Genomic DNA, 24,461 nt, shown 5'->3' on the forward strand with positions numbered 1-24,461 from the left:
TGCCAAAGAGGGGTGAACCTGTGCTAGATGCAGGCTTGCCAAAGAGGGGTGAACCTGTGCTAGATGCAGGCTTGCCAAAGAGGGGTGAACCTGTGTTAGATGCAGGCTTGCCAAAGAGGGGTGAACCTGTGTTAGATGCAGGCTTGCCAAAGAGGGGTGAACCTGTGTTAGATGCAGGCTTGCCAAAGAGGGGTGAACCTGTGCTAGATGCAGGCTTGCCAAAGAGGGGTGAACCTGTGTTAGATTCAGGCTTGCCAAAGAGGGGTGAACCTGTGTTAGATTCAGGCTTGCCAAAGAGGGGTGAACCTGTGTTAGATTCAGGCTTGCCAAAGAGGGGTGAACCTGTGTTAGATTCAGGCTTGCCAAAGAGGGGTGAACCTGTGCTAGATTCAGGCTTGCCAAAGAGGGGTGAACCCTGTGCTAGATTCAGGCTTGCCAAAGAGGGGTGAACCTGTGCTAGATGCAGGCTTGCCAAAGAGGGGTGAACCTGTGCTAGATTCAGGCTTGCCAAAGAGGGGTGAACCTGTGCTAGATTCAGGCTTGCTAAAGAGGGGTGAACCTGTGTTAGATTCAGGCTTGCCAAAGAGGAATAAACCTGTGTTAGCTTCAGGCTTGCCAAAGAGGGGTGAACCTGTGCTAGATTCAGGCTTGCCAAAGAGGGGTGAACCTGTGTTAGATGCAGGCTTTGCCAAATGAGAATTCTGTGTTAGCTTCAGGCTTGCCAAAGAGGGGTGAACCTGTGTTAGATTCAAGCTTGCCATGGAGGGATGAGCCTGCGTTACATTTCGGCTTGTCAAAGAGGGATGAGCCTGCGTTACATTTTGGCTCGTCAAAGGAGAAACCTGTGCTAGGCTTTTCCCTACTATTGTTGTCAGATACAAGTTTGGTAAAAGGACCGCTGTCGGTGTTTAATGCTGCCTTACAAAAATCATCTACGTCAACTGCAGGCTTACCAAAAACACCAACAGGACAATTGAAAATGCTGCTACTTGTTGTAGGAGCAGGTGTGCTGTTAAGGACTGCTATACCAGCTCCAGATGCAGGTTTGGTGAACTCTTCAGTGTTGGATGAGGATTTAATAAGCAGGGGATTGATGTTCATATTAGATGCTGATTTGGTCAAGAGAAGGTTGTCAGTGGTGGACAAAGGTTTGGTGAGGATGGTCTCTACTCTAGCAGCAGGCTTAGTGTCATTTGATGGCCCTTTTTCGGTGAATAGTATCGCTGAGCCAGTTGGAGGTTTGCTCATAGAAGAGCACTTCAAGATAGAGGACTTTGTACAGAGGGAAAGGGGAGAGTCGCAGGTTACTGCAGGTTCCCCCATTACCAGGGCGGGCTTGAAGGCTGGGGGGCTCCCATTGGCTTGACCAATTGTCTTTGGAGCTGAAACTGAAATAATTGCACAAACATTTTAGCTCACATAGGCTACAGTATTTTGTGTTTTAGGTGGGGGTGTTTCTGGAAAAAATCTGCATGCTGAGATGATAAACACACTTACATTGGTTGGGCTTTGGTGACTGAAGCATATGGATGGCTTTTACTGTGGAAATGGACACAGATACACACGTTATTATTATTTCTTACAAGATTTTAAAACACAGACTCCAAAATTTAAGGGTTTTCAAAAGATATACAGTACCTCATTCACATCTCACATGCCGTCTTAACCCACTGGGAACACACTGGTTGAATCAATGTTGTTTCGATGTCATTTTAATGAAATTGCATTGAACCAACGTGGAATAGACATTGAATTGACGTCTGTGCCCAGTGGGGAACCACTGAAATTATTCTACCTGTGTTCAATATCCTCTTCATTTCTCCATCACAGAAGCATTCCAACTGCTCCTTGAAATGAGTATAAGCTCTCTTTACTGTCCCAAAATCACACAGCGGGTCAATGTTGACACTCGGCAGGTCTTCAGATACAGGAGAGCTCCTGGGGTCTTGGTAATGCTGGAAAGATTGAAGAAAGAAAATGGCTTCACATATAGCTGAACTCCAAGGCAGCAAATTATGTCTGTTCATTTAAAGATATCATTCTGCAAAACCGATTATCCTCAAGATAATCCAGTTTCTACTTCTACTACTCTGTGTAAGGAGTATTAAACAAAGAAGTGCTTATACCTGAAGGAAGTATGCGTCATCTTGGGTCAGTGTGAGTTTCTTCAGCTCAGAGTCTCTCTTCTTCAGCGCAATAATCTCCCGCTCCAGACGCTGCAGTTGGGCCTCCGCCCAGTTCACCTCCACCTTTTCCTGAGCCCTGATCAGCTCCTTCACTTGGTTGCCCCTCCGCTCCAGATATACTTTCAGCTCTGAGAGCGTCCTGGTGCTGTCCAGAACAGCTTCCCTTGCAGAGCGCTGATCGAAAGGAATATAGTGATTTAGACCCTGCCTCAATGTTCTGGTACTTAATTACCCCCGACAAAGATCAACAGGGAGTCAGTCGATAAGAGTGACCACATAAATACCAATATAAACAAACAGCAATTCAATGTCTGTGCCCTTGCAAAGAAACAGTCACTCGAACCGGCAGTAAAAAAAATAAAAAAATAAAAAAGCAAAACCATTTGAATGTTAATCATCATATCCCACAAATGTTTTACAAATATGTCCTGTAGAATGTGTTGCCCTTTGGTCTGACATGCATTTGGCAACATGCGAGCGCAAGGCCAAGCTTCAGTGCCTGATCAAGACGGTGGGGAAGGATCATTGGTAGTATGGCCCAAGAATCAGCTGCTTACAGCCTGTACACAAAACTCATCCTCCAAAAACGTAACATTTTACAGGACAGTACACATCCCCTTCACCCGAGATTCAGTCATAGCCTGGCTTTTTCTTTAAAAAAGAAGCTCAGGAAAAACAGATATAAGGACTCTTTAATTCCAACAGCCATTAGGCTGTACAATGGATAGTCTAATTGGACTGTTCACTAGTTGATAGGTGTGTACAGTAAATATGTATTGCACTTGCACTGTAAATCTGCAGCCTATTGTACTTTCATATAAAATGTATTGTGTACTATTTTCTGTTACATATTTTGTCTTTTTAAGCAAATTACCAAATTAATATATCCTTGGTGGGATAATAAAGGTCATCTAATCAAATCAATCTAATCTAATTAAAAGATGCACTAGTACTTTAGAATGCTAATAAGATGGAGATAACAGATTCAATGCAGTACAACATGTGTACAGATAAAGTTGTGGCAGATTAAGTTCACGTCAAACACCACCACCACTCCCTCGCTCTTACCTTGATCATATACAGTAGCCCATCTCTTGCAAAACATCCTAGCTCACCTTAAACGACATCAAAGCTCCCCTCAGGTGCTCCACCTCCTCTTCCTTTTCCTTGACTTTCTGTCTACATGATCCTCCTGTGGCCTCGGTCTCTTTCTGTGAGCAGAGAGAAGCCCCAGACAACTCAACATGAGCTGTCCACTTTCTTAACAAAACAAATGCACTAATAGCACCAAAGGAAACATGATAAGTAGAGCTGAACAGATAGTGACACAGGTGAGACTATAGGTGATAACCAGCATAGATCCGGATGTGATTTACAAGATTAGGCTAATTGGCAGAACTAAATCACTGTGCCAGAGCGCTTCAGATTACATTTCACATAAAGTTAAATTATGTTCGCCCAATGAGTTTTAGCCAGGCCTGCGTATCAACCTAGTGGTGTCCAACGCCCTGGTCTGCTCTATAAAACCTATGTAAATTACAATCGCCAGAACGGCCAAACAAAACACCATTTTATGGCCGTTTGGGCCTCTAACATTAGATCAAGTTCGATCTCCACGATTCATTCTTTTAAAGTTCGCTACAAATTCAGATATATTATTAAGTAGTGATCCATTCAGACTCCTACATTTGTCATCACACAGGACCACGCAGCGTTAGGTTGACTCTCTCAGGCAGGATGAAAACGACTACGTCGACTATGGTCCTTTACTAGTTATGGCCACTTTCACCGTAAACCATGTTAATGTTGCCATTCAGACCCATTCAGCAATATAGCGCACTTCAAATTCTAATACTCCTGGCTTCATCCGCCATTGGGAGTTTTCCATAGGAAAATCGTGGATGATGTCAGGTCTACCCCGATCTACTGGCTTTCATGTCTATGGTTTTAGCACCTACCTGCTTCTCCATTCTTCCAGCTGATGCAGCGACGGTGACATGGCCTTTGTGATCATACAGTGCACAACTCGCACACACACACACAGTTTGTCGGTTCTGCAGTAAACCTCCAGCAGTTTGTGATGAGTTGAGCAAACCCGTTCCTGTAATCGTCGGGTGGCATCCAGCAGCTTGTGCCTTCCAAAGGAAGGGTTTTCATAGTGGGGCTTTAGGTGAGTCTCACAGTAAGAAGCCAGGCACACCAGGCAGGACTTGACAGCTTGGTTCGCTCCTCTAGTGCAGAAGTCACATGCAACGTCCTTCTGTAGCTCAGTTGGTAGAGCATGGCGCTTGTAACGCCAGGGTAGTGGGTTCGATTCCCGGGACCACCCATACGTAGAATGTATGCACACATGACTGTAAGTCGCTTTGGATAAAAGCGTCTGCTAAATGGCATATATTATTATTATATATTATCTTCCGTAAGAGGAGCAGCTTGGAGTTCTGTCTTCTTCAGTTTCGCCACCATTTCAGCCAGAATAGTATTTTGGTTCAGAGTGGGCCAAGGTTGTGTAAGACTTTCTTTGCACTGGGGGCAGATCGGACCTCCCATCTGGTCCTCCTGCTCCCATAAGCCCTGGATACAGCCCATACAGTGACTGTGTCCACACGGCATAGTCACCGGATCTTTCAGCAGGTCTAGACAGATGGGACATTTGAAGAGGTCCTGTTCCAATGAGACAGAGGCTGTCATTTTACTCGCCATTGTGTCTAATCTACAGCTAACCAAATTGTGTGCGGTAACTAGTCTAGAGCGTAAAATACAGAACTGAGGTGGGTACTTCACTGACTGAAGAGAAAGGGAACATATCGTGTAAGAAGAAGAAAAAAAGAGTTTCATTTCTCTTGAAATCCTGACTCACTGTGTGTATGGTCACATTGTTCATTAGTTTTGTCTCTGACGCTCGAGGTTGCCAGGCTGCTCACCATAACGCGCACCTGCCACCAACGTTGCGCGTGCCAGTGCTTCATCGACTCACCTGGACTCCATCACGTCATTGATTGCCTGCCATATATCTGTCACTTCCTCAGTTTCATTCCCGTGTCTGCATCGATGTTGTTTTGTTTCTCTTGTCCAGACGCTTCTCTGGCTTTTGTTTCTATTTATTATAAAATCCTCACCCTGTACTTGCTTCCGGTCTCCCAGCGTCTGTCGTTACGGAACCGTTTCAAGTTTATGTAAAATCCTCTACCTTCTGTAGGGTTATCAAGTTTCCACACATCTACTGATATGTGGCTATTATTCTCTTTCTATCGTATATTGTTACTCAACATACCGAATATGGTAATAGACATTCTCTTTGTTTAGTTTGAGGCTTTTTTAATGATCATATATATATATATATATATATATATATATATATATATATATATATATATATATATATGCAGCTTCTTCTTACTGTCACAACATTTTCAGAGATTTTATGAGATGTGTGATGAGATTATTTTAGGTAATACATAGATACATAGTTAAGTTTGTATTTACTCTGAAAATGAATTACATATACACAGTGTACAAAACATTAGGAACACCTTCCTAATATTGAGTTGCACTCCCTTTTGCCCTCAGAACATCCCCAATTCGTCAGGGCATGAACTCTACAAGGTGTCGAAAGCGTTCTTTATACACATGGGAAACTGTTGACCGTGAAAAACCCAGCAGGGTTGCAGTTCTTTGACACTCAAACCGATGCGCCTGGCACCTACTGCCATACCCCGTTCAAAGCCTAAAAATGCTTATTCAACCTGTCTCCTCCCCTTCATCTACACTGATTGAAGTGGATTTAACAAGTGATATCAATAAGGGACCATAGCTTTCACCTGGTCAGTCTGTCATGAAAAGAGCAGGTGTTCCTAATGTTTTGTACACTCAGTGCTATGCGATATCTATTTTCACTTTCAGTTCCGCTCATACATGTATTCTTATTTTAATGTACACGATGAGGTCACAGATTTGGGATAAAGACCAAATTGGCAGCAGAGAATGTCATTAACCGTATCAGTCCCGAGACCCCAGCAAAATTCGGATTTTCATTTATCTGACTTTCATTTATCTGCATGTCCAGCTCTTATATATACATTTTTAAGACAACCAGGGCTACAAGTAGAACACAAAACAATTTGGCATCAACATTTGCATTCATGAGTTTTATTGACAAATTGTCAATAAAAAAATTAAGTCTGCCAAAGAAAAATATATATAAAAATGACTTTATATGAATGCTGTAATTACAGAAATGGTTTGCTCAATGGGAAATTAATATCCAACTAGTCAGTGACAACTGTGTAGTTTGTAGATTGTGACAGCAGCTATGTGAGCTTATTACAGTATTACAGATACTATGTCCTAGGATTCCTTATGATCTTCTAACGACTCTTGAATAGCGTTTGAGCATCATAGAGCAAAACATATTACATCTGCATGTTTGTGGGAGCTCAGCTTTTCATAGATTGTTTATCGTTTGTAACTCAAACAATTTGAATCAACTTTTGTTTTTAAAGTGAAATTTCAACCACAGGATTATGTCATCATGTTAGCCAAATTTTTACATAGACAAACCATGTATAAAATATGTTGAATTTGTACCTTTAAAACGTCAGATCTTCAACATTATATCCACTATCAGAAAAACGAAACAATAGGGAGCACTGTGATCTATCTAAAGATACACTTTGGTCTCCCATCCAGGATTTTAACCAAACCCAGCCCTGCTTAGTTATGGTATTTGCCAGTAACTATTTTCAATGTGCTATCGTGAATGATTGTTGAGAGTTCTCTACTTAAAAACGAAATAGATCTACTGTTTCTATCGAAGCAATTCCACTCTCCTCAAACAATAGCATGGTATTCTTTCACTGTAAGAGCTACAGTAAATTGGACAGTGCAGTTAAATTAACAATAATTTAAGCTTTCTGCCAATATCAGATATGTCTATGTCCTGGGAAATGTTCTTGTTACTTACAACCTCATGCTAATCACATTAGCCTACTATTGCTCAACTGTCCTGTGGAAGGGACACCGATCCTGAATAGGTTTTTAACAAGGAAAATTAAATGTAACCATACTTTATAACTAAAATAATCAATGATGACATTTAGGTCTACAGTATAAAGCATTTGCAAAGTCATCATCAGCCATGATTTAAATTCAACCTAGATTTTAAACAAAAATGGACAATACAGCAGTCCTATATTTAGTAGGGGTGTAATGCACGGCTCATTATGTATTGTGGTTTTGGGGTCACAGTTCAAGTACAGAGGGGAAATGAATGCCAACAGTTACTTTAGTTATTTTTTGTTTATTTGGCAAAGCTAAAAAGCACCCTATTTGTGGCCCTATTTGTGAGCCATGGCACATGGCTCACATAATTGTCATGCTCATCAAACCATGCAGTGAACACTTGTGTGCTGTGGATGGGGGTATTGTCATCCTGGAAGAGACCACTCCCATCAGGATAGAAATGATTCACCATAGGTTGAAGGTGTTCACTCCGGATGGCTGTGTATTTATCAGGGTTGAGTAGACCTAAACCATGGCATGAAAATGCACCCCACATACCATAACCGATCCGCCAGAACCCTCATTTACTCAAGTGTTTCCTTTATTTTGCCAGTTGCCTGTAGCTATTACTACTCACTCCGCCACCCGGCAGGCCCTGCCATGTGAATGTTGAACTGTTTAAAGATCTTACTCACATCGGTTGCGGAGAGTGTGATCACACAGTCTTCCGAAACAGCTGGTGCTCTCATGCATGTTTCAGTGTTATTTGCCTCGAAGTGAGCATAGAAGTAGTTTAGCTCATTTGGTAGACTTGTGTCACTAGTCAGCTCTCGGCTGTGCTTCCCTTTGTAGTCTGTAATGGTTTGCCACATCCGACGAGCATCGGAGCCGGTGTAGTACGATTCGATCTTAGTCCTATATTGACTCTTTGCCTGTTGATGGTTCGTCAGAGGGCAGAGTGGGATTTCTTATACGCTTCCGGGTTAGAGTCCCGCTCCTTGAAAGCGGCAGCTCTAGACTTTAGCTCAGTGCGGATGTTGCCTGTAATCCATGGCTTCTGGTTGGGGTATGTACGTACAGTCACTGTGGGGAGGACATTATCGATGCACTTATTGATGAAGCCAATGACTTATGTGGTGTACTCCTCAATGCCATCGGAGGAATCCCGGAACATATTCCAGACTGTGCTTGCAAAACAGTCCTGTAGTTTAGCATTTGCTTCATCTGACAACTTTTTTTTATTGATCGAGTCACTGGTGCTTCCTGCTTTAATTTTTTAATGTAAGCAGAAATCAGGAGGATAGAATTATGGTCAGATTTGTCAAATGGGGGGTGAAGGAGAGCTTTGTATGCATCTCTGTGTGTGAAGTCAAGGTGGTCCAGAGTTTCTTTTCCCTCTGGTTGCATCTTTAACATGCTGAAAGAAATTTGGTATGACAGATTTCAGTTTTCCTGCATTAAAGTCCCCAGCTTCTTGGAGCGCAGCCTCTGGGTGAGCGTTTTCCTGTTTGCTGATGGCGGAATACAGCTCATTCAGTGCAGTCTTAGTGCCAGCATCGGTCTGTGGTGGTATGTAGACAGCTGCAAAAAAATTCAGATGAAAACTCTCTAGGTAGAGAGTGTGGTCTACAGCTTATCATGAGATACAAAAATGATTAAACGTGGATCAAACAAGCTCCCTTTTCAGAAAGAGATTTCTAAAGCACATACAAGTTTCTAAGGTTTCTAAAGCACATACAAGCACCTTTGTTCCACAAAATTCAAGTTGTTTGGGGAAAATATTATTAATATTTTATTCTATTATATTGCATTATATTCTTATTATACAATATATGTGTTGACTGTTATCAGGGCAGGGGAATGTACGTGTGTCTTATCTGTTAAAGTAACAAAATAACAAACTATTGATTGTATTTGTATGGTATAGCCAAGTAGTCTATGGGCTGCACCGACCTGTAACATAATTAAACTCAAAATGACTATTATGTTATTTTGAAATAACATAACAAGAAATAGAGGAAAATGGGACTGTTTGAAAAGGGATCATATAAACATTGCCTGTTTTTCTTTTACTGGCAAAAGGCTGTGAATTCTGTGTCAATTAGGTATTATATGGATAATCATGTTGATTCATGGGTGTCAGTAATATGCAAATAATTGTCCACTTATGAATTTGACAGTATAGGTGTAATTTCCCCAGCCGAATCATTTACCTTATTGTAAACAAGGTGGCAGGAATGCTGAAATTACAGATCTTGCCTTTAAATTAACTAGATAACCTGAAGATACAAGGGGGCTGTCATTCATTGCATGGACAATATGTCTTCACATTAGGCCACTCATACAGCAGATAAACTCATACGAAGGGTTGTTGTTCCTTGTGGCATCAAGTCAACAAGGTGAAAAGTTTATACACCAATAGGTGTGTCTGTCGTCAGCCAGAAAACTTTGAAGAGGAAGAAGGAAAGTGTTAATGGGAAACATGGGAAATGTAGGGCGGTAACGCATCAAATTGAATGCCCATCGCCGTTAAACCTAATAGAAGAAAGAAGAAGATGGGAAATGTAGTTTAGATGCGGAGTCTGGGGTCGCCATCATCATCACGCGTGGTTTTCCCCCGATGTTCAACCAGTGACGATATCCGCAGGCATTAGGTGTTTGTTTTACGAATAAGTACTTGACGTAGATTTGCTTTTGTTTCGATTGTCATTTTATTTAGTTTTTTTTGCCAGTGTATTTGCTTCCATTCATCGTCTCCGTTCGCGGGGAACTCAGAGGTAACGTTAGCTAGCTGGGTAGTATGTTAAATTGACTTGCTAATTATGAAACGTTATACGTTAGCCACGGTAGTTGCTAGCTACCATGCGGGGTTAAACTATTTCGATATCTAGATACTATAGCTGACAAAAAAACATAATGATTTGACTGCTGTCCAAATAACGTTAGATACCTATATTATTTTTATGCATTCCACAAGTGTATAGCGCACTGTAGCTGCCTACGTTAGTTGCTAGCTAGCCTAGATAGAAGGCCTATTTGGGCCAGAGTTTGGCCCGTAAGGCAGGGGGCTCGTTCCAAGCCTTGGTTCGATCCTTGTGGTTACTGGGGGAGATGACGCTCACAAATAGTGCGTTTGTCAAAACGTTGTCTTTTATAAGTGCATTAACTAGCTAGTCAGGTAACGTTAACTGATTTCGACATATTGCCCGCTAGTTCGCCAACGTTAGTTATTTCGCTAGCTAGATAACTACGATTCATTGTAGCCGGCCATTTGCTCCTACTACTAGTTTAGTGCGTAACGTTAGCTAAATAAGTTAGCTAGTTAGCTATCTCGGTTTCTGGCCAATCTCATACCATTAACGTTAGCTAGCTAGGCTTATTTGTCTCTTTCCTGTTGCAAAGTGTTGTGGTATGGTACAGCAGTAGCTAGTTAACGTTAGTTGGTTACCTAGAGATTGATGGGTTCAAAAGCAGGTCACTGTTTTTAAAATATTTTTTGGCTAGCTATCGGTGACTATATTATTACGCTCTACTAAGCTAACTGTTGTATTCAGGAAGTAAACAGACTTTCAAATACCAAATGTTTATCATACTTCCTGAATTAAATCATTATTGACCCCAACAAGGTGTTTGGCGTTTATTACAGTGTAGCCTAGTTTGGAATCTCTTCTATATCATCAATATGGTTTATAGGGGAAGATTGTTATAGTTAACTATTTGTGCATTGTACCTACCCAATCCACTCCCATTTAGTCTTTATTGGCATGCCTAACTCCATAGTGCAGAGTGGATGGCTTATGATACTATGACCAACATTTATTTTACAATAGTGTACTTCCTGATTTGTAGGCTGTCAATTCTGTTCTGTTTGGGACTGACAAATAGGCCTACCCTCTATCATTCCAGTCGCCATCATTTTAATACTCTCACTTATCTGACCATTGTCCTGTCTCTCTCCACAGAGGAGCCATGTACAACGGCATTGGCCTGACCACGCCACGAGGCAGCGGCACCAACGGCTATGTGCAGCGCAACCTGTCGAGCGTGCGGGCAAAGCGTCCACGGGACGAGCGCGGCGGCGAGCGAGACGAGAAGGACCGTGAGAGGCTGGAGAGCCAGCTGAACCGTCAGCCCAATGCCGAGATCCTGGAACACCAGAGAAAGAGGCAACTGGAGGTCAAGTGTGCAGAGCTGCAGGACATGATGGAAGAGCAGGGGTAAGAAAGAGGGATGGGCAGGGGTGGGGGAAGAGGAAGGTGTAAGCGTGAGAGAGGGGATTTAATTAAGCTGGCCAGTGTTGCACTGGGCTATGGCCCGTCATGTGACCGGATGAAGCCGCTGAGGAAGGCGTGCCCTGGTCAAATTGAACGGTAAATCTGCACCGCTCTGTCATATTGTCAACTATGCAGCGTGTTGTTTAGAAACATCTGTTTTCTATCAAATGTATATGTTTACATTTTCAGGCTAGTTTCCATTGGGAAGGCAGGTGAAGCAATCACTTTCATATGTGGACACAGAATCCTACTCATTACTCCACATTCTTAACCAACATCACTTTTTTGGGGGGGGGCAATGTCGGCCAGAGCGGGGCCCCTTGTTCACACCGGGGAAGCAGTCCGGTTCCAAAATGAATGCAGTCACTTTTCACCCAGTGCAAACTCCAGGCAGCCGGACCATTTTAATCAATTCCCCTCCGAGATCAATGGGAGGGACTGAAATATTTGGAGAGAAAAGGGTGAAGATATGGGGTGCAGAAGGGGAGAGTTAGCTGCTGAGTCTTATCTCTGTGTGTGTGTTGGATGACAGGTATTCCGCTGAGGAGATTGAAGAGAAGGTGAACAGCTTCCGCATGATGCTGCAGGAGCAGGAGCCGCCTTCGGCCCCCACCGAGAGACCATTGTAAGTACACTCCACCACAGATCACTGTAGAGTAATGAAACTAGTGAAACCACCACAGATCTGGCCATCACTACGGACTAGTGACATTTCTACTGCAGACTACTACAGATCGGCATGGCTGCACAGACTTTAAAACAACTCAAATCCGGCTTTATTTATGCAGCACATTTCAGACATGGAAAAATCTAAGAAAATAAAAACTGAAATATTTACTCAACAAAGAGGATTAAAAAAAAGAACAATTAACAAAAAACTGACTGACTAAAAAGCACCCCAAGGAAAAGTAAAACTAAAAAGGTGTCTGTCTCTGATCTCTTAAAATGTAAAAAGTTTCAGTCCCCTTCAGGTTCTCAGGCTGGGGGCATAGTAACTCTAGGCTGCCTGGCCATGCCTCTTGGTCCTAGTCTTTGGTATAGTTAAACGGCAAGTGCCAGGGGACCTACTGGGTTACTAGTCCAACACTCTGACCACTAGGCTACCCTGCCGCCCCAGATCACACACTCCTAATGTGTGATTCGAAATTGAGTTCTAATCTAATATATCTAATATACCACCTTGGTTTTTTACCTGGTGTTTGGTCTTTATTGCCTGTGAATTAAAATGTGTGGCTAGATACTCTCTGTGCTTTGGCTCCAGAAATAAGTATCTCGGTCTTGTCTTGGAGCTAAAATCCTCTTGTGATTGAAATGTAAAGTTGTGTATAGTCTGCTTAGCAGTGAAAATCAATGCTGTGCTTTCTGATGAAGCTGCCAAGGGGTAAAATATACAGTAAACAGAAGTTTACATGCACCTTAGTCAAAAACATTTTAACTCAGTTAAAAATTTCCACAATAAGGTGGGTGAATTTTGAACCATTCCTCCTGACAGAGCTGGTGTAACTGAGTCAGGTTTGTAGGCCTCCTTGCTTGCACACGCTTTTTTTAGTTCTGCCGTCAAATTTTCTATGGGATTGAGATGGCCACTCCAATACCTTGACTTTGTCGTCCTTAAGCCATTTTGCCACAACTTTGGAAGTATGCTTGGGGTCATTGTCCATTTGGAAGAACCATTTGCGACCAAGCTTTAACTTCCTGACTGATGTCTTGAGATGTTGCTTCAATATATCCACATAATTTTCCTACCTCATGACATCATCTATTTTGTGAAGTGCTCCAGACCCTCCTGCAGCAAAGCACCCCCGCAACATGATGCTGCCACCGTGCTTCATGGTTGGGATGGTGTTCTTTGGCTTGCAAGCCCCCCCTTCCCCCCTTTTTCCTGCAAACACAACGATGGTCATTATGGCCAAACAGTTAGATTTTTGTTTCATCAGACTAGAAAACATTTCTCCAAAAAGTACAATCTTTGTCGCCATGTGCAATTGCAAACCGTAGTCTGGCTGTTAAATGGCAGTTTTGGAGCAGTGGCTTCTTCCATGTTGAGCGGCCTTTCAGGTTATGTCGACATAAGACTCGTTTTACTGTGGATATAGATAGTTTTGTACCTGTTTCCTCCAGCATCTTCACAAGGGGCTTTGCTGTTCTGGTATTAATTTACACTTTTTGCACCAAAGTACATTCATCTCTAGGAGACAGAACACGTCTCCTTCCTGGGCAGTATGACAGCTGCGTGGTCCCACGGTGTTTATACTTGCATACTAGTGTTTGTATAGAATAGCATTGTTCCTTCAGGCATTTGGAAATTGCTCCCAAGGATGAACCAATTTTTTTGAAGTATTGGCTGATTTCTTTTGATTTTCCCATAATTTCAAGCAAAGAGGCACTGAGTTTGAAGGTAGGCCTTGAAATACATCCACAGGTACACCTCCAATTGACTCAAATTATGTCAATTAGCCTATCAGAAGCTTTTAAAGCCATGACATTTTCTGGAATTTTCCAAGCTGTTTAAAGGTGTAGGCAACTTAATGTATGTAAACGTCTAACCCACTGGAATTATGATACAGTGAAATAATGTCTGTAAACAATTGTTGTAAAAATTACTTGTCATGCACAAAGTAGATGTCGTAACCGACCTGCCAAAACTATAGTTTGTGAACAAGAAATTTGTGGAGTGGTTGAAAAGTGAGTTTTAATGACTCCAACCTAAGTGTATGTAAACCTCTGACTTCAACTGTATAAACTGAACAGTACCAGACCCAAAATTGAACCTTGTGGAACCCCGCGCCGTGATAAGTATTTTCTGAGTTATGTTCACCAAGGGTGACAAACTCTCGACCGGTTAAATGGGTCCTAAACCAATTTAGAACTGGACCAGAGAGGCCAACCAACCTCTCCAATCTGTCCACAGTCTCGGTCAACAGTCTTAAATCCAAGGACAGAATGGAGAGGGGGGTTGGCCTCGCCCTTGGTGTAATCGGTTAAGCAGTGCTTTGGTGGCCTTATACAGGGTTTTGGCCAACACCGGTGGCTGAAATTGAAACACTATAGCATGCTGCTTGAAAGACCCAAAGTCACCAAATGAAATGTCCTTACAGCTGAGACCATAAATAGAAATAGATGCTGTCCCCACCCTTTTTCCTTTTAATGATAGTGTGAAAAGCTGTAGTCTGAGGGGAGAGTCTCTACAGTCAGCCATGTGTCAGTGTGAAACATGAAATCAACTTTGCGCTCAGTAATGAGGTCATTCACGAGAGAGGTTTTTACTAGTGATTGCATTTAAGAGTGTCATATTCAATGTGTGGGCCACTCTTCACCTGGGGCATGTGCCTAGAGGTAACCTATGGAATAACAACCCAATTATTAACGTTACAGCCACGTTTTCTCCAACCTATCAGAATGGTACGAGGTGAGTTTGTATAAACTCACTAGAAAGCAGAGTTAAAGGAACATAAAATTTGGTTACTTGCAATAACCAAGGTGCCATTGTTGTCGGAGTTGATATTGTTTCCTCTTCTGCTTATTATGACCGGGAGAACTGGAGCACTACCAGATCCTGTCTGTCAGTCTCTAAAACAGTTTGATGTTGCTGGGACTGGAGCACTACCAGATCCTGTCTGTCAGTCTCTAAAACAGTTTGATGTTGCTGGGACTGGAGCACTACCAGACCCTGTCTGTCAGTCTCTAAAACAGTTTGATGTTGCTGGGACTGGAGCACTACCAGACCCTGTCTGTCAGTCTGTAAAACAGTTTGATGTTGCTGGGACTGGAGCACTACCAGACCCTGTCTGTCAGTCTCTAAAACAGTTTGATGTTGCTGGGACTGGAGCACTACCAGACCCTGTCTGTCAGTCTGTAAAACAGTTTGATGTTGCTGGGACTGGAGCACTACCAGACCCTGTCTGTAAGTCTCTAAAACAGTTTGATGTTGCTGGGACTGGAGCACTACCAGACCCTGTCTGTCAGTCTCTGAAACAGGTTGATGTTGCTGGGTCTGGAGCACTACCAGACCCTGTCTGTCAGTCTCTAAAACAGTTTGATGTTGCTGGGACTGGAGCACTACCAGACCCTGTCTGTCAGTCTCTAAAACAGTTTGATGTTGCTGGGACTGGAGCACTACCAGACCCTGTCTGTCAGTCTCTAAAAACAGTTTGATGTTGCTGGAAATTGGAACCCCTGCGGTTAGGGGGAATCACATTTCTTAAAAAACTTCTGGTTGCGCCCACAAAAAGACATTCCTGTCGTTGCAAAGTTTCTTCAGGTACTCGTTTTGGGCAAAGAGTCGGCTGAAACTTTCCGAACCCCTTCGGTAGCACGGAAGAGGGCCAGAGATAATAAATATCTTCCCTCTGCTAGCAAGGGTCTTTAAAAAAACAATGTGTAGTTCTCCCTCGGATCGCCTAAAACGAAGGTTGTTTAAACCTACGTGAGTGACGATGGTGTCTATTGGAGTAGTTGACTAGAACCGTGGGCAGGAGACTTGATGTCATGGACACGGGCTCCTGGGTGACAGTGGACCTTAGTCGGTCTGTCAGACCAACATCTCTCACCATCGAGCTGCCCACAAGGATTGTGTTAGTGATGGAATCTGATGGGGAAACAACCTGCTGAACTGTGATGACTATTAGGCTGTTGGTATACACCCATGCTCCGTGCGGATTCCGGGGGCTGCTAGGTCCATCTCAAGCGGTGCGAAGCTGTTTGATAGCTGGATCGGATCTTCTCGGCTAGATGGGTGACCTAACTGCCTCCCCGATCTCCTACGCCTATGTCCAGTCTCCCATGGGGCCGCAGAGTTGCACTTCACATCTGTCCGTTGGACTGGGAGAGATCAACGCTGCCCGACTCATCAACAGCTTTGCTATAGCAGCCATTTAAAACAGAGATTTGGGTTGCCTGGGTTACAGCAAGGTCTGTGTACATAGAAAGCAGGGTTTTCTTTCCTCGCAGCCAAGCTAACAGCCGGAGGATCTCTTCCCTAAGCTGCTTGATGCTGGTGCATTTAGGGCAGACTAATCCTTGTCCATTTTCCACTTCCACCTTGTGATTGTATGGAAATCATCTCACACCTGAAGCATTTGTGCCCAGCCTGGGATGAAAATGCTGGTGGGCTAGCACTGCTGATGTTTGCCTGCTCCACATGGCTAGCAGCTAACTGGAATCCGGGACACGAACTTGCAGTCCAAGGCGCAAAGACAGACCCACGTTGCAGAATCAATAGCAATAAAAACAGCAAACCGAGTGTGGGCAGTGAAGTGTTCTGTTGCTTGGTGACGTGGCGCTTCCTACAGTTGCTGACCATTGAACAAGGTGGCGAAACACCACTGTTCCACTCTTTGGGGAGTAACCTAGCGTGACAATAATAGGACCTATTGAACAATGCCCCGCACCCCCCTTTCTCTCTCAGGGCGACAGAGACTCACGCCCTGGCTGCAGCCAATCAGCAGAAGAACGACCGGCTGAAGGCGGCGTTCGGCATCGCCACGGACTACGTAGATGGCTCCTCCTTCCATCCGGAGCGCAAGGAGCGAGAGAAGGAGAAGAGGGAGCAGGAGAGGCTGGAGAGGGAGAAGCAACAGCATCAGAAATATGCGTAAGTCAAGGGGAGGGGGGGTCTCGTAGCTAGCTAGCCTTTCTCGTGTAACTCTGATTTTCCTTTGTTTATCCCCTCTGTTACTTACCATCTCTTTATTTCTCTCTCTTCCTCGCCGTCTCTCTCTCAGGCTGGTAGAAGAGTCAGAGGACTCTGACTCCCCGGCTCGAAAACAGAGCCGCAAGAAGAAAAGGAAGAAAAACAAGAACAGAGACAGGTGAGAGAAGAGGGAGAAAGAATGGAATGAGACGGTCCTATTTTGTGTGCGTGCGTAAAAATAATGCACAGCGTGTTTGATCGACATGTCACTTTACTCTCTTCTCTTCAGCTCAGAGAGCCCTTCCCCCTCTCCTAGACGGATGAAAAAAACTAAAAAGAAGAAGAAGAAAAGGTTTACCGGTCGTTTTCTTTTTCCTTCATTTTGCAGTCAGTGAATGGACTTCATGTCCAGCGTGGTGTCGCAATGTTGCTCGTTATTTCAGAACATCTCAATTGCAATGGATCGGAACCTCTTGTGTAAGAGATGTGTGCGCTTACAGCTTGACGATCGCCTGTGCTCGCGAAGACTCCTTAGGGCTCAGACACACCAATACAATTTGCTGGCCCAGAGTACTTAGCACCTCTGAACGTAATTTGCGCACTGAGTGCGTACCGGTTTTACATGTGTAATCACGTACTGCGGGTGTTCCCTGAAAAAACGAAGCGTGCTGAACGATTGACAGACAAACGCTAGATTCACGTTCGTGGTGATGTGTGTGAGCCTTTACCCTTTTTTCAGCTTAATGAACAAAGACTCTGTGTTCTCTGTTCTAGGGACGGGTCGGAAGAAAAGGATGACAAAGATAGGTGGGTCCTACAGAACGTGGGTCCTACAGAACGTGGGTCCTACAGAACGTGGGTCCTACAGAACGTGGTGCATAGTGTGTGTGTGTACTAAAATACTTTCTTTGTTCCCCATCTCAGCTCCTCAGACGAGAAGCAGGCGTCTAAGAAAAAACGCAAGAGAAGTGAAAATGAGACTCCGCCCCAGAGTAAGACACGGCGCCATAGGAGTGGGTCCTCCAGCTCTGCTCATAGGTACTTCCGGGTCACCAGAACAATTGGGGGATGTAACTTACTCTAAATTCCTAGGTTTTCCACAAATCCCTGTCGAAGCTAGCGAAAATTTGCACTCCTACTCGCATCAATTCTAGTCATTCAATTCAGTAACTTAAAAGTCAAGGCAGTTTTGAGTTGCACCCAATGCTGTTATTCTATCTCTCATGCCATATCTCCGTTTGACCAGCCAATCCCCTGCCCCGCTGAGAGAGAGGCAGAAGAACCAGCCTGTCAAGAGGGCAGAGGAGGGGAGAAAGGGGCTATCTCCTGACAGGAGGGGGCGTGGTCGTGAGGACGGGAGTCCACAGCGTTCGGGAGGTAGAGCGGTAAGACCACCAATCACAGGTCTGGTGATCAGCTCCCTCTACCATTTCAAAACCTGCTTTGTGCCAATTGGGCATAATCAATGGCTTCCAGCACTCGCTAATTCTCTATTTTCTGCTCGCCTCTCTCTCCTTACGTCCTTTTCCCTCTCAGAGATCTCCCAGGTATCCCAGCTCCCCTGAACGCCGACCGAGGGCAGACAAGGAACGGGAGAAGGAACGACTGAAGGACAAAGAGAAAGGAAGAGAGAAGGAGCGTGAGAAAGTGAAGCCTACCAGAACGAGACACGACTCCTCTTCCCCCTCTCCTCCTCGACTGGAACGAGAGAAAGGCAGGCGCTCCAGAAGTGGAGAGAGGGAGCGAGAGAAGGATCGAGGAAAGGAGAGAACAATGCTGCAGAGGACCAGACACGACTCTTCTTCATCCCCCTCTCCACCCCCGAAACAACTGGACACCAGGAAACAGAGGAGCGGAAAAGACAAACCACAAAGACGAGACTCCTCGTCTCCTTCTCCAGAAAGAGAGGGAGCAAGGAGAGGAAGGAGCGGAGAGGGGGAGCGAGGAAAGGAAAGAAATGCCCGAGCCCCAGCTGACAGAGAGAGGGGGAGGGGGAGTGAGAAAGAAGGATCTCCCCCTAGTCGGAAAAGTGATGGCGGGAGAGGTAGAAACTCATCCCGTGACTCCACATCCCCTGTTCCTCAGTCACCTCTCACCAATGGACGACAGAAAGAAAGGGAGCACGAGGGAAGGAGAGGGCAAGAGAGGAAACCGGAGGAGAGGGGGAAAGAGAGGAAACCGGAGGAGAGGGGGAAAGAGAGGGAGAGGGAATTGAGCAAAGAGAGGGAGAAACAAGAGGAGCAGAGGAAGCGGGAGATGGAAAGGGAAAAAGAGAGGCAGCGAAACCGAGATGGAGGGAGAGAGCGCGAGAGGTCCGCCAGACTGTCTTCTACCCAACAGCCATCTACCTGTTTGACTGAAGACCTCCGCGCAGAACGAGAGGGTGAGGGGGAGAGGAGGGACAGAGAGAGGGGGGCAGGAGAGAAGGAGAGAAAAAGACAAGCAGAGGAGGACAACAGGCGGGAGAACAGAGACCGAAGTCTGCAGGAAAAGGAGCGAGAGGAGTTGGAGAAGGCAAAGGAAAGAGAGAAGGAGAAGGCAAAGGAAAGAGAGAAGGAGAAGGCAAAGGAAAGAGAGAAGGAGAAGGCAAAGGAAAGAGAGAAGGAGAAGGCAAAGGAAAGAGAGAAGGAGAAGGCAAAGGAAAGAGAGAAGGAGAAGGCAAAGGAAAGAGAGAAGGAGAAGGCAAATGAAAGAGAGAAGGAGAAGGCAAAGGAAAGAGAGAAGGAGAAGGCAAAGGAAAGAGAGGAGGAGAAGGCAAAGGAAAGAGAGGAGAAAGCGAATGAGAGCAGCAGTAGCAGCGGGAGTGACAGTGACAGCTCTTCCTCATCCTCTGACTCATCCTCATCATCATCATCCTCTTCTTCCTCGTCCTCCGAGGGAGAGAAGAAAAAGGGAACCGTGGTGAAGAGCAGCCCAGTGAAAAAAGCCCTCCCCGCTCTCATCTCCCCTCCCACTGTAGGTGCTGCCTTCCAGAGGTATGTGGCCAATGGGGGCAGAGAGAGCGCTTCAGAGAGTGACGGACAGAGAGCTACCGGGAGAGAGAAGGAACGTGAGAGAACAGGAGGGGACAGGTTCCTGCTCTCTGAAAGGGAAAACTCACCTCCTGCTCCCCAAAAAGCTCCGGTCTCCCAACTCCCCTCTGCTGCAGAGCGCTACACCCCCACAGACAGAGAGAAGGAGCGAGGGAAGGGACAGGAGAGGTACAGCCCCACCGAGGTAGAGAGCTCCAGCCCTCCACCCTCTCCTCCCAGAAGAGGAGCCTCCCAAGGCGGAGGCGAGAGGTACTCCCCCACTGAAGTGGAAAGAGAGAAGGAGAGAGAGGGAGGGGTGAAGAGCCAGGCCAGGAGGGCAGAGCAGTACAGCCCCTCTGAGCAGGAGAGAGAGTGGGAGAGGAGGGCGCCCTCCCCAAAAGCCCCCGCAGCAGCAGTTGTCCCGCGGCCCTCCCCCCCTCGCCGTACACCCCCACGGCAGTACCAGGACCCCCCACTTGCTCCCCCAGCCCCCGACGACAAGCCGCCACCCGGAGAGCCTCCCCTCCGTCCCGCTCCCCGACTCGCCACTACGCCCCACGGCGGAGCCGCAGCCGGGAGCTAGAGCACAACCGAGAGAGGCAGAGAGCGAGGGATAGAGGGAGGGACCGTTCCAGAGACAGAGGAGCCAGAAGGAGCAGGTCGAGGAGTCCCAGAAGACGGAGTCCCCTCTACAGGTAGGACCAGGACCTATTCACACCAAATCAAACGCAACTCAACTATAGACACATCAATCAAACATCACACACAGTGGGGCAACTTCCTGTGTACATAAATCAATAATAACTCAATTCAAATCTGCCAAGACCTCAGATTGCCAAACCAGATTCTGAATTGTTTATTTAATTTATATTTTGTATTTGTTTTCAGGTCCCGGCGATCCCCCTCTCCCGTTCGACAAAGGAGAAGCAGTCACTCGCTATCCAGAGAAAGGCAGAGACACCAGGAGAGAGAGAAGAATAGAGAGCTGGAGAGAGCGAGGGAAAAAGAGCGGCAACGTGAAAAAGAGCAAGAGAGGCGAGAGCGTCAACCTCTTAAAGAGGTCCCCCCACCCCGTCGCTCACCCTCTTCATCTTCTCGTTCTTCTTCTTCTTCCTCATCCCCCTCTCCGGCCCGAGAGAGAAAGGAGCTGCCTGTAGAAAAGGTGATGAAACCAGCAGTAGAGAAAGACCGAAGAGGTGATAGAGAGGAGCGAGAGAAAGGGGAAGACAGAGGAAGGAAGGCTTGTTCCATCTCCTCACCGCTCCCCTCCAAGGAGACCAGTCCCCTTCCCAGCCAATCAGAAATCAGAGCCCACCCCAAAGAAACACGGCACTCTGACCCGCCCCGCTCCAGGTCGCCACAGGCCCTCAGCCATTCAGAGACCAGAGTCTCTCTACGAGATACATCGAGGACCCAATCACCTGCGGTGCTCCCCTCAAAAGGCTCTGCCCACCCCACAGACCGACCAGTCAGGACTGAAAACGGTGTGAGCGAGAAGGGGGTCAAAGAGAAAAAGAAAGGAAAGATGGGCAGCCCCAGCTCATCATCATCATCTTCCTCCTCGTCATCTTCCTCTTCGTCTTCATCAGACAGTTCTGACTCTGATGCAGCGCAAGGAAAAGCGTAAGGAGTGTTAAATGACTGACATGTTTTTACATTTGGATCATAATATATTGAACATTGCCGATAGAGATGTCCTAAATAGAGCTGACATGATTCCTCTCTACAATGTCCTCCTCTCTCTCTCTCTCCCAGAGGTCCCAGGATAGCGGCTGCCCATAGCTCTTCCTCCTCCTCCTCCTCATCATCCTCTTCTGAAAGCGAGAAGGAAGACAAGAAAAAGAGGTAATGATGCTTACATAATGTTAACTACTTGTTACAGATCTATTATTTCCATTGATTTGTGACCAGAACAACTCCTATACTTTAATGCTTCTAGTTATGATTCATGGAAATGACAATGTTATTTATTGTTATTCAAAAAGTCTGGAATATTTCTGTAACATACAGGAACCAGTTGATCTTTGACATTTGACATCATCTCTTCCAGCCCGGCGCGACCTCACAGAGTGCCAGCTGATTCGCTGAGAGACTCGCGCTCACTCAGCTACTCTCCACCCAGACAGAGGCGACCTGCACATTCCCCACCCACCCGCAGGTCAGTAGCCAACTAGTCAATTTGAAGGCAAACAGATTTCTGTGTTCCTATTGGACAAAACAGACTCATATTTAAAATGATTGACTCCAACAGAAGGTACAGGTTTCGAGAAATAAGTACATGTCAATTTTCCCTCCATAAAACATTAACATGTGATTCTCGCCTCGCCATCTTAAGATGAATGCACTAGTTGTATATGGTCTGCTAAATGACTAAAATGTAAATAAACTACTCTGTATGTCAATCGTGATTGTGGAGTTGTCTGTATTGATTTATTTGATTATTCTTCTTTTTTTCTAGGAGTGGCAGCAGGCAGTCCCCAAGCCGATCTCCAAGCAGTCGGAGAGGAAAATGACCCTTCACTCTGAAATGTAACTAACTTTCCCTCCCCCTCAATCCTCAGATTTTTCCTAAACACTTCTGGGCTGGTTTGAACTGGACTGTACTATTGGATATTATAGGGAGGGGGAAGTTAAGGACATTTGATCTGTGAATGACCGAGTGAATTAAGCATCGTTGTTGATTCTGTGGCATGAGGATAGCACCACAGGAAGAGAGAGGCAGAATTTGAAACCCAACAGAGGCCAAGAGGTCTGCTTTTAGTCAAGGGTTTCTGTACATTTTGTTTTATGCTGTACTGTAAGGAAGAAATGTAACTGTAAATGGTAGGTGAGAGTCCGTGATAGGAAAGTAACCTCTGTGCAGACCCATACAAACTGGAGTGAAGCATTCCAGTATCAAAACACACACACACACACACACACAGTCCTATTAAATTATCTCACAACAACAAAGTAACTTTCACTGCGCTTTTTCTGCCCCTCTGTATTTGCCCATTCTACATGTAGATATGACTCATCTGTATTTTGGTTATCACCGACTGGATTACGTGCTGTTTCCATATGTTGACTAGAAACTGCAACTCTTGGTTTGTTTCTCTTTGTGAAAATAAAAAGTTGTATCTTCATTTGTGTTGTTAGTGATTGATTTTAAACCATGCAACCATTTGGAAGTAATTTCTGTAACCTAGAACGAAAATATCGTTCCATTTTCTGTTAAATACGTCTGTCCACAACGGATTAGTTTAAGTAAACAGTGCAATTACTAACCAGGTTTCCCATCCACACTTTTTATGCGAAGAATGTACTGTAATCTGGTTGATCTTTGAGAAACTTTCTGATTTGATTTAATTTTGTTCAGTTCATTTGTACTTAAGTTATTATGTTGATGGAAACATAACATTTTGTAGGTAAACTTTCCAAATGTCGACAAAACACGCAAGACAAGGTGGCATCTTTTTGTGTCAGTAAAAATAATTATGCGAGAATTGTAGGCGGAAACGAATTTCTGCACATATCGCTATAATATATGTCAAATTGGAGTAACGAACGTGTTGTCCTCGCTATTAATCGAAAGCGTCTCGAAGGGTGCAATTGTGGCCTGCAATTAAGTACGTTCCTGTTTGCGCAGGAACACTTTTTTATACTTATATTGGTCCATTTTTAATCTGACAGACAGGGGCAGTACAATAGGTGGCGTTAATGCACAAGAACGTTGGATGCCAGCCACGGCTGAACTCCACAGAAGGGGCGGGTACAGTTTCCCCGCAGCAGTTCTGCGAATGGCAGGTGTTAGGCAGACAGGCGCGAAGGACACTGCTAGTTTGTCATTTGTCAATATGACATTTGGCCAAAAGAATAATGAAATTAATTACATCAAATTGTTTCAGTTTATTTCTATTGTAGGTAAAGAATCCAAGCAGTACATCTCTCCACAATTAGTGTAATATCTTCAGAAATGTTTTCAATTATAAATCTACTGATGTCTTAACAGTTTCTTACATTAATACAATGTCAAAAAAGATGCAACACTTGTTTCTGGGTGGTCATTACAAAAGGAGCAATTTGAGTTGATGTTTTCCTTAAACTTTTTCATATGGTGGTTAGCAGGATAATATTTATGAATAATTTTAAAGGAAACTTATTTAATTTTGTTAACAAGTAGGAATGTGTGTGGCAACATCCAAACTTTTTTTCCAACAGATATTATCAATAAATCTATTCCAATAAGGCATGACATAAGGTACAACATCCTGCTGAAACAAGGATCGTATTGCTCTGTTGTTGAATGGACCAAAAGAGAAACAAATCTTTCCTACTGATGAGTCAACAGTGTCAATAGAAGGTAGGCTCTGAGGGT

General features: G+C 44.7%; 2 protein-coding genes across 2 annotated transcripts; one reads left to right on the forward strand and one right to left on the reverse strand.

The window, feature by feature from the left end:
* Window positions 1-667: 667 nt before the first annotated feature.
* Window positions 668-4,330, reverse strand: LOC124000778. The gene is made up of 6 exons (XM_046307382.1): window positions 4,145-4,330; window positions 3,302-3,397; window positions 2,127-2,360; window positions 1,796-1,955; window positions 1,498-1,539; window positions 668-1,388 (listed from the first exon to the last, which is right to left on the reverse strand). Exons 1-6 carry the CDS (start codon window positions 4,154-4,156, stop codon window positions 673-675), a joined length of 1,260 nt encoding a protein of 419 aa, XP_046163338.1. The 5' UTR covers window positions 4,157-4,330; the 3' UTR covers window positions 668-672.
* A 5,414-nt stretch (window positions 4,331-9,744) lies between these two features.
* Window positions 9,745-23,229, forward strand: LOC123999753 (serine/arginine repetitive matrix protein 2-like). Its single transcript, XM_046305780.1, is given in 16 exon segments — window positions 9,745-9,964; window positions 11,150-11,404; window positions 11,994-12,086; window positions 16,869-17,054; window positions 17,185-17,271; window positions 17,383-17,445; window positions 17,868-17,900; window positions 18,018-18,131; window positions 18,340-18,478; window positions 18,630-19,706; window positions 19,752-20,574; window positions 20,577-20,799; window positions 20,993-21,727; window positions 21,860-21,949; window positions 22,155-22,262; window positions 22,563-23,229. Coding segments are annotated over 15 exon segments (4,074 nt in total). The 5' UTR covers window positions 9,745-9,964; window positions 11,150-11,156; the 3' UTR covers window positions 22,618-23,229.
* The last annotated feature ends 1,232 nt before the right edge of the window (window positions 23,230-24,461 follow it).

Source organism: Oncorhynchus gorbuscha, linkage group LG16 (genome assembly GCF_021184085.1).
Source record: "Oncorhynchus gorbuscha isolate QuinsamMale2020 ecotype Even-year linkage group LG16, OgorEven_v1.0, whole genome shotgun sequence".
Classification (NCBI taxonomy): Eukaryota; Metazoa; Chordata; class Actinopteri; order Salmoniformes; family Salmonidae; genus Oncorhynchus; species Oncorhynchus gorbuscha.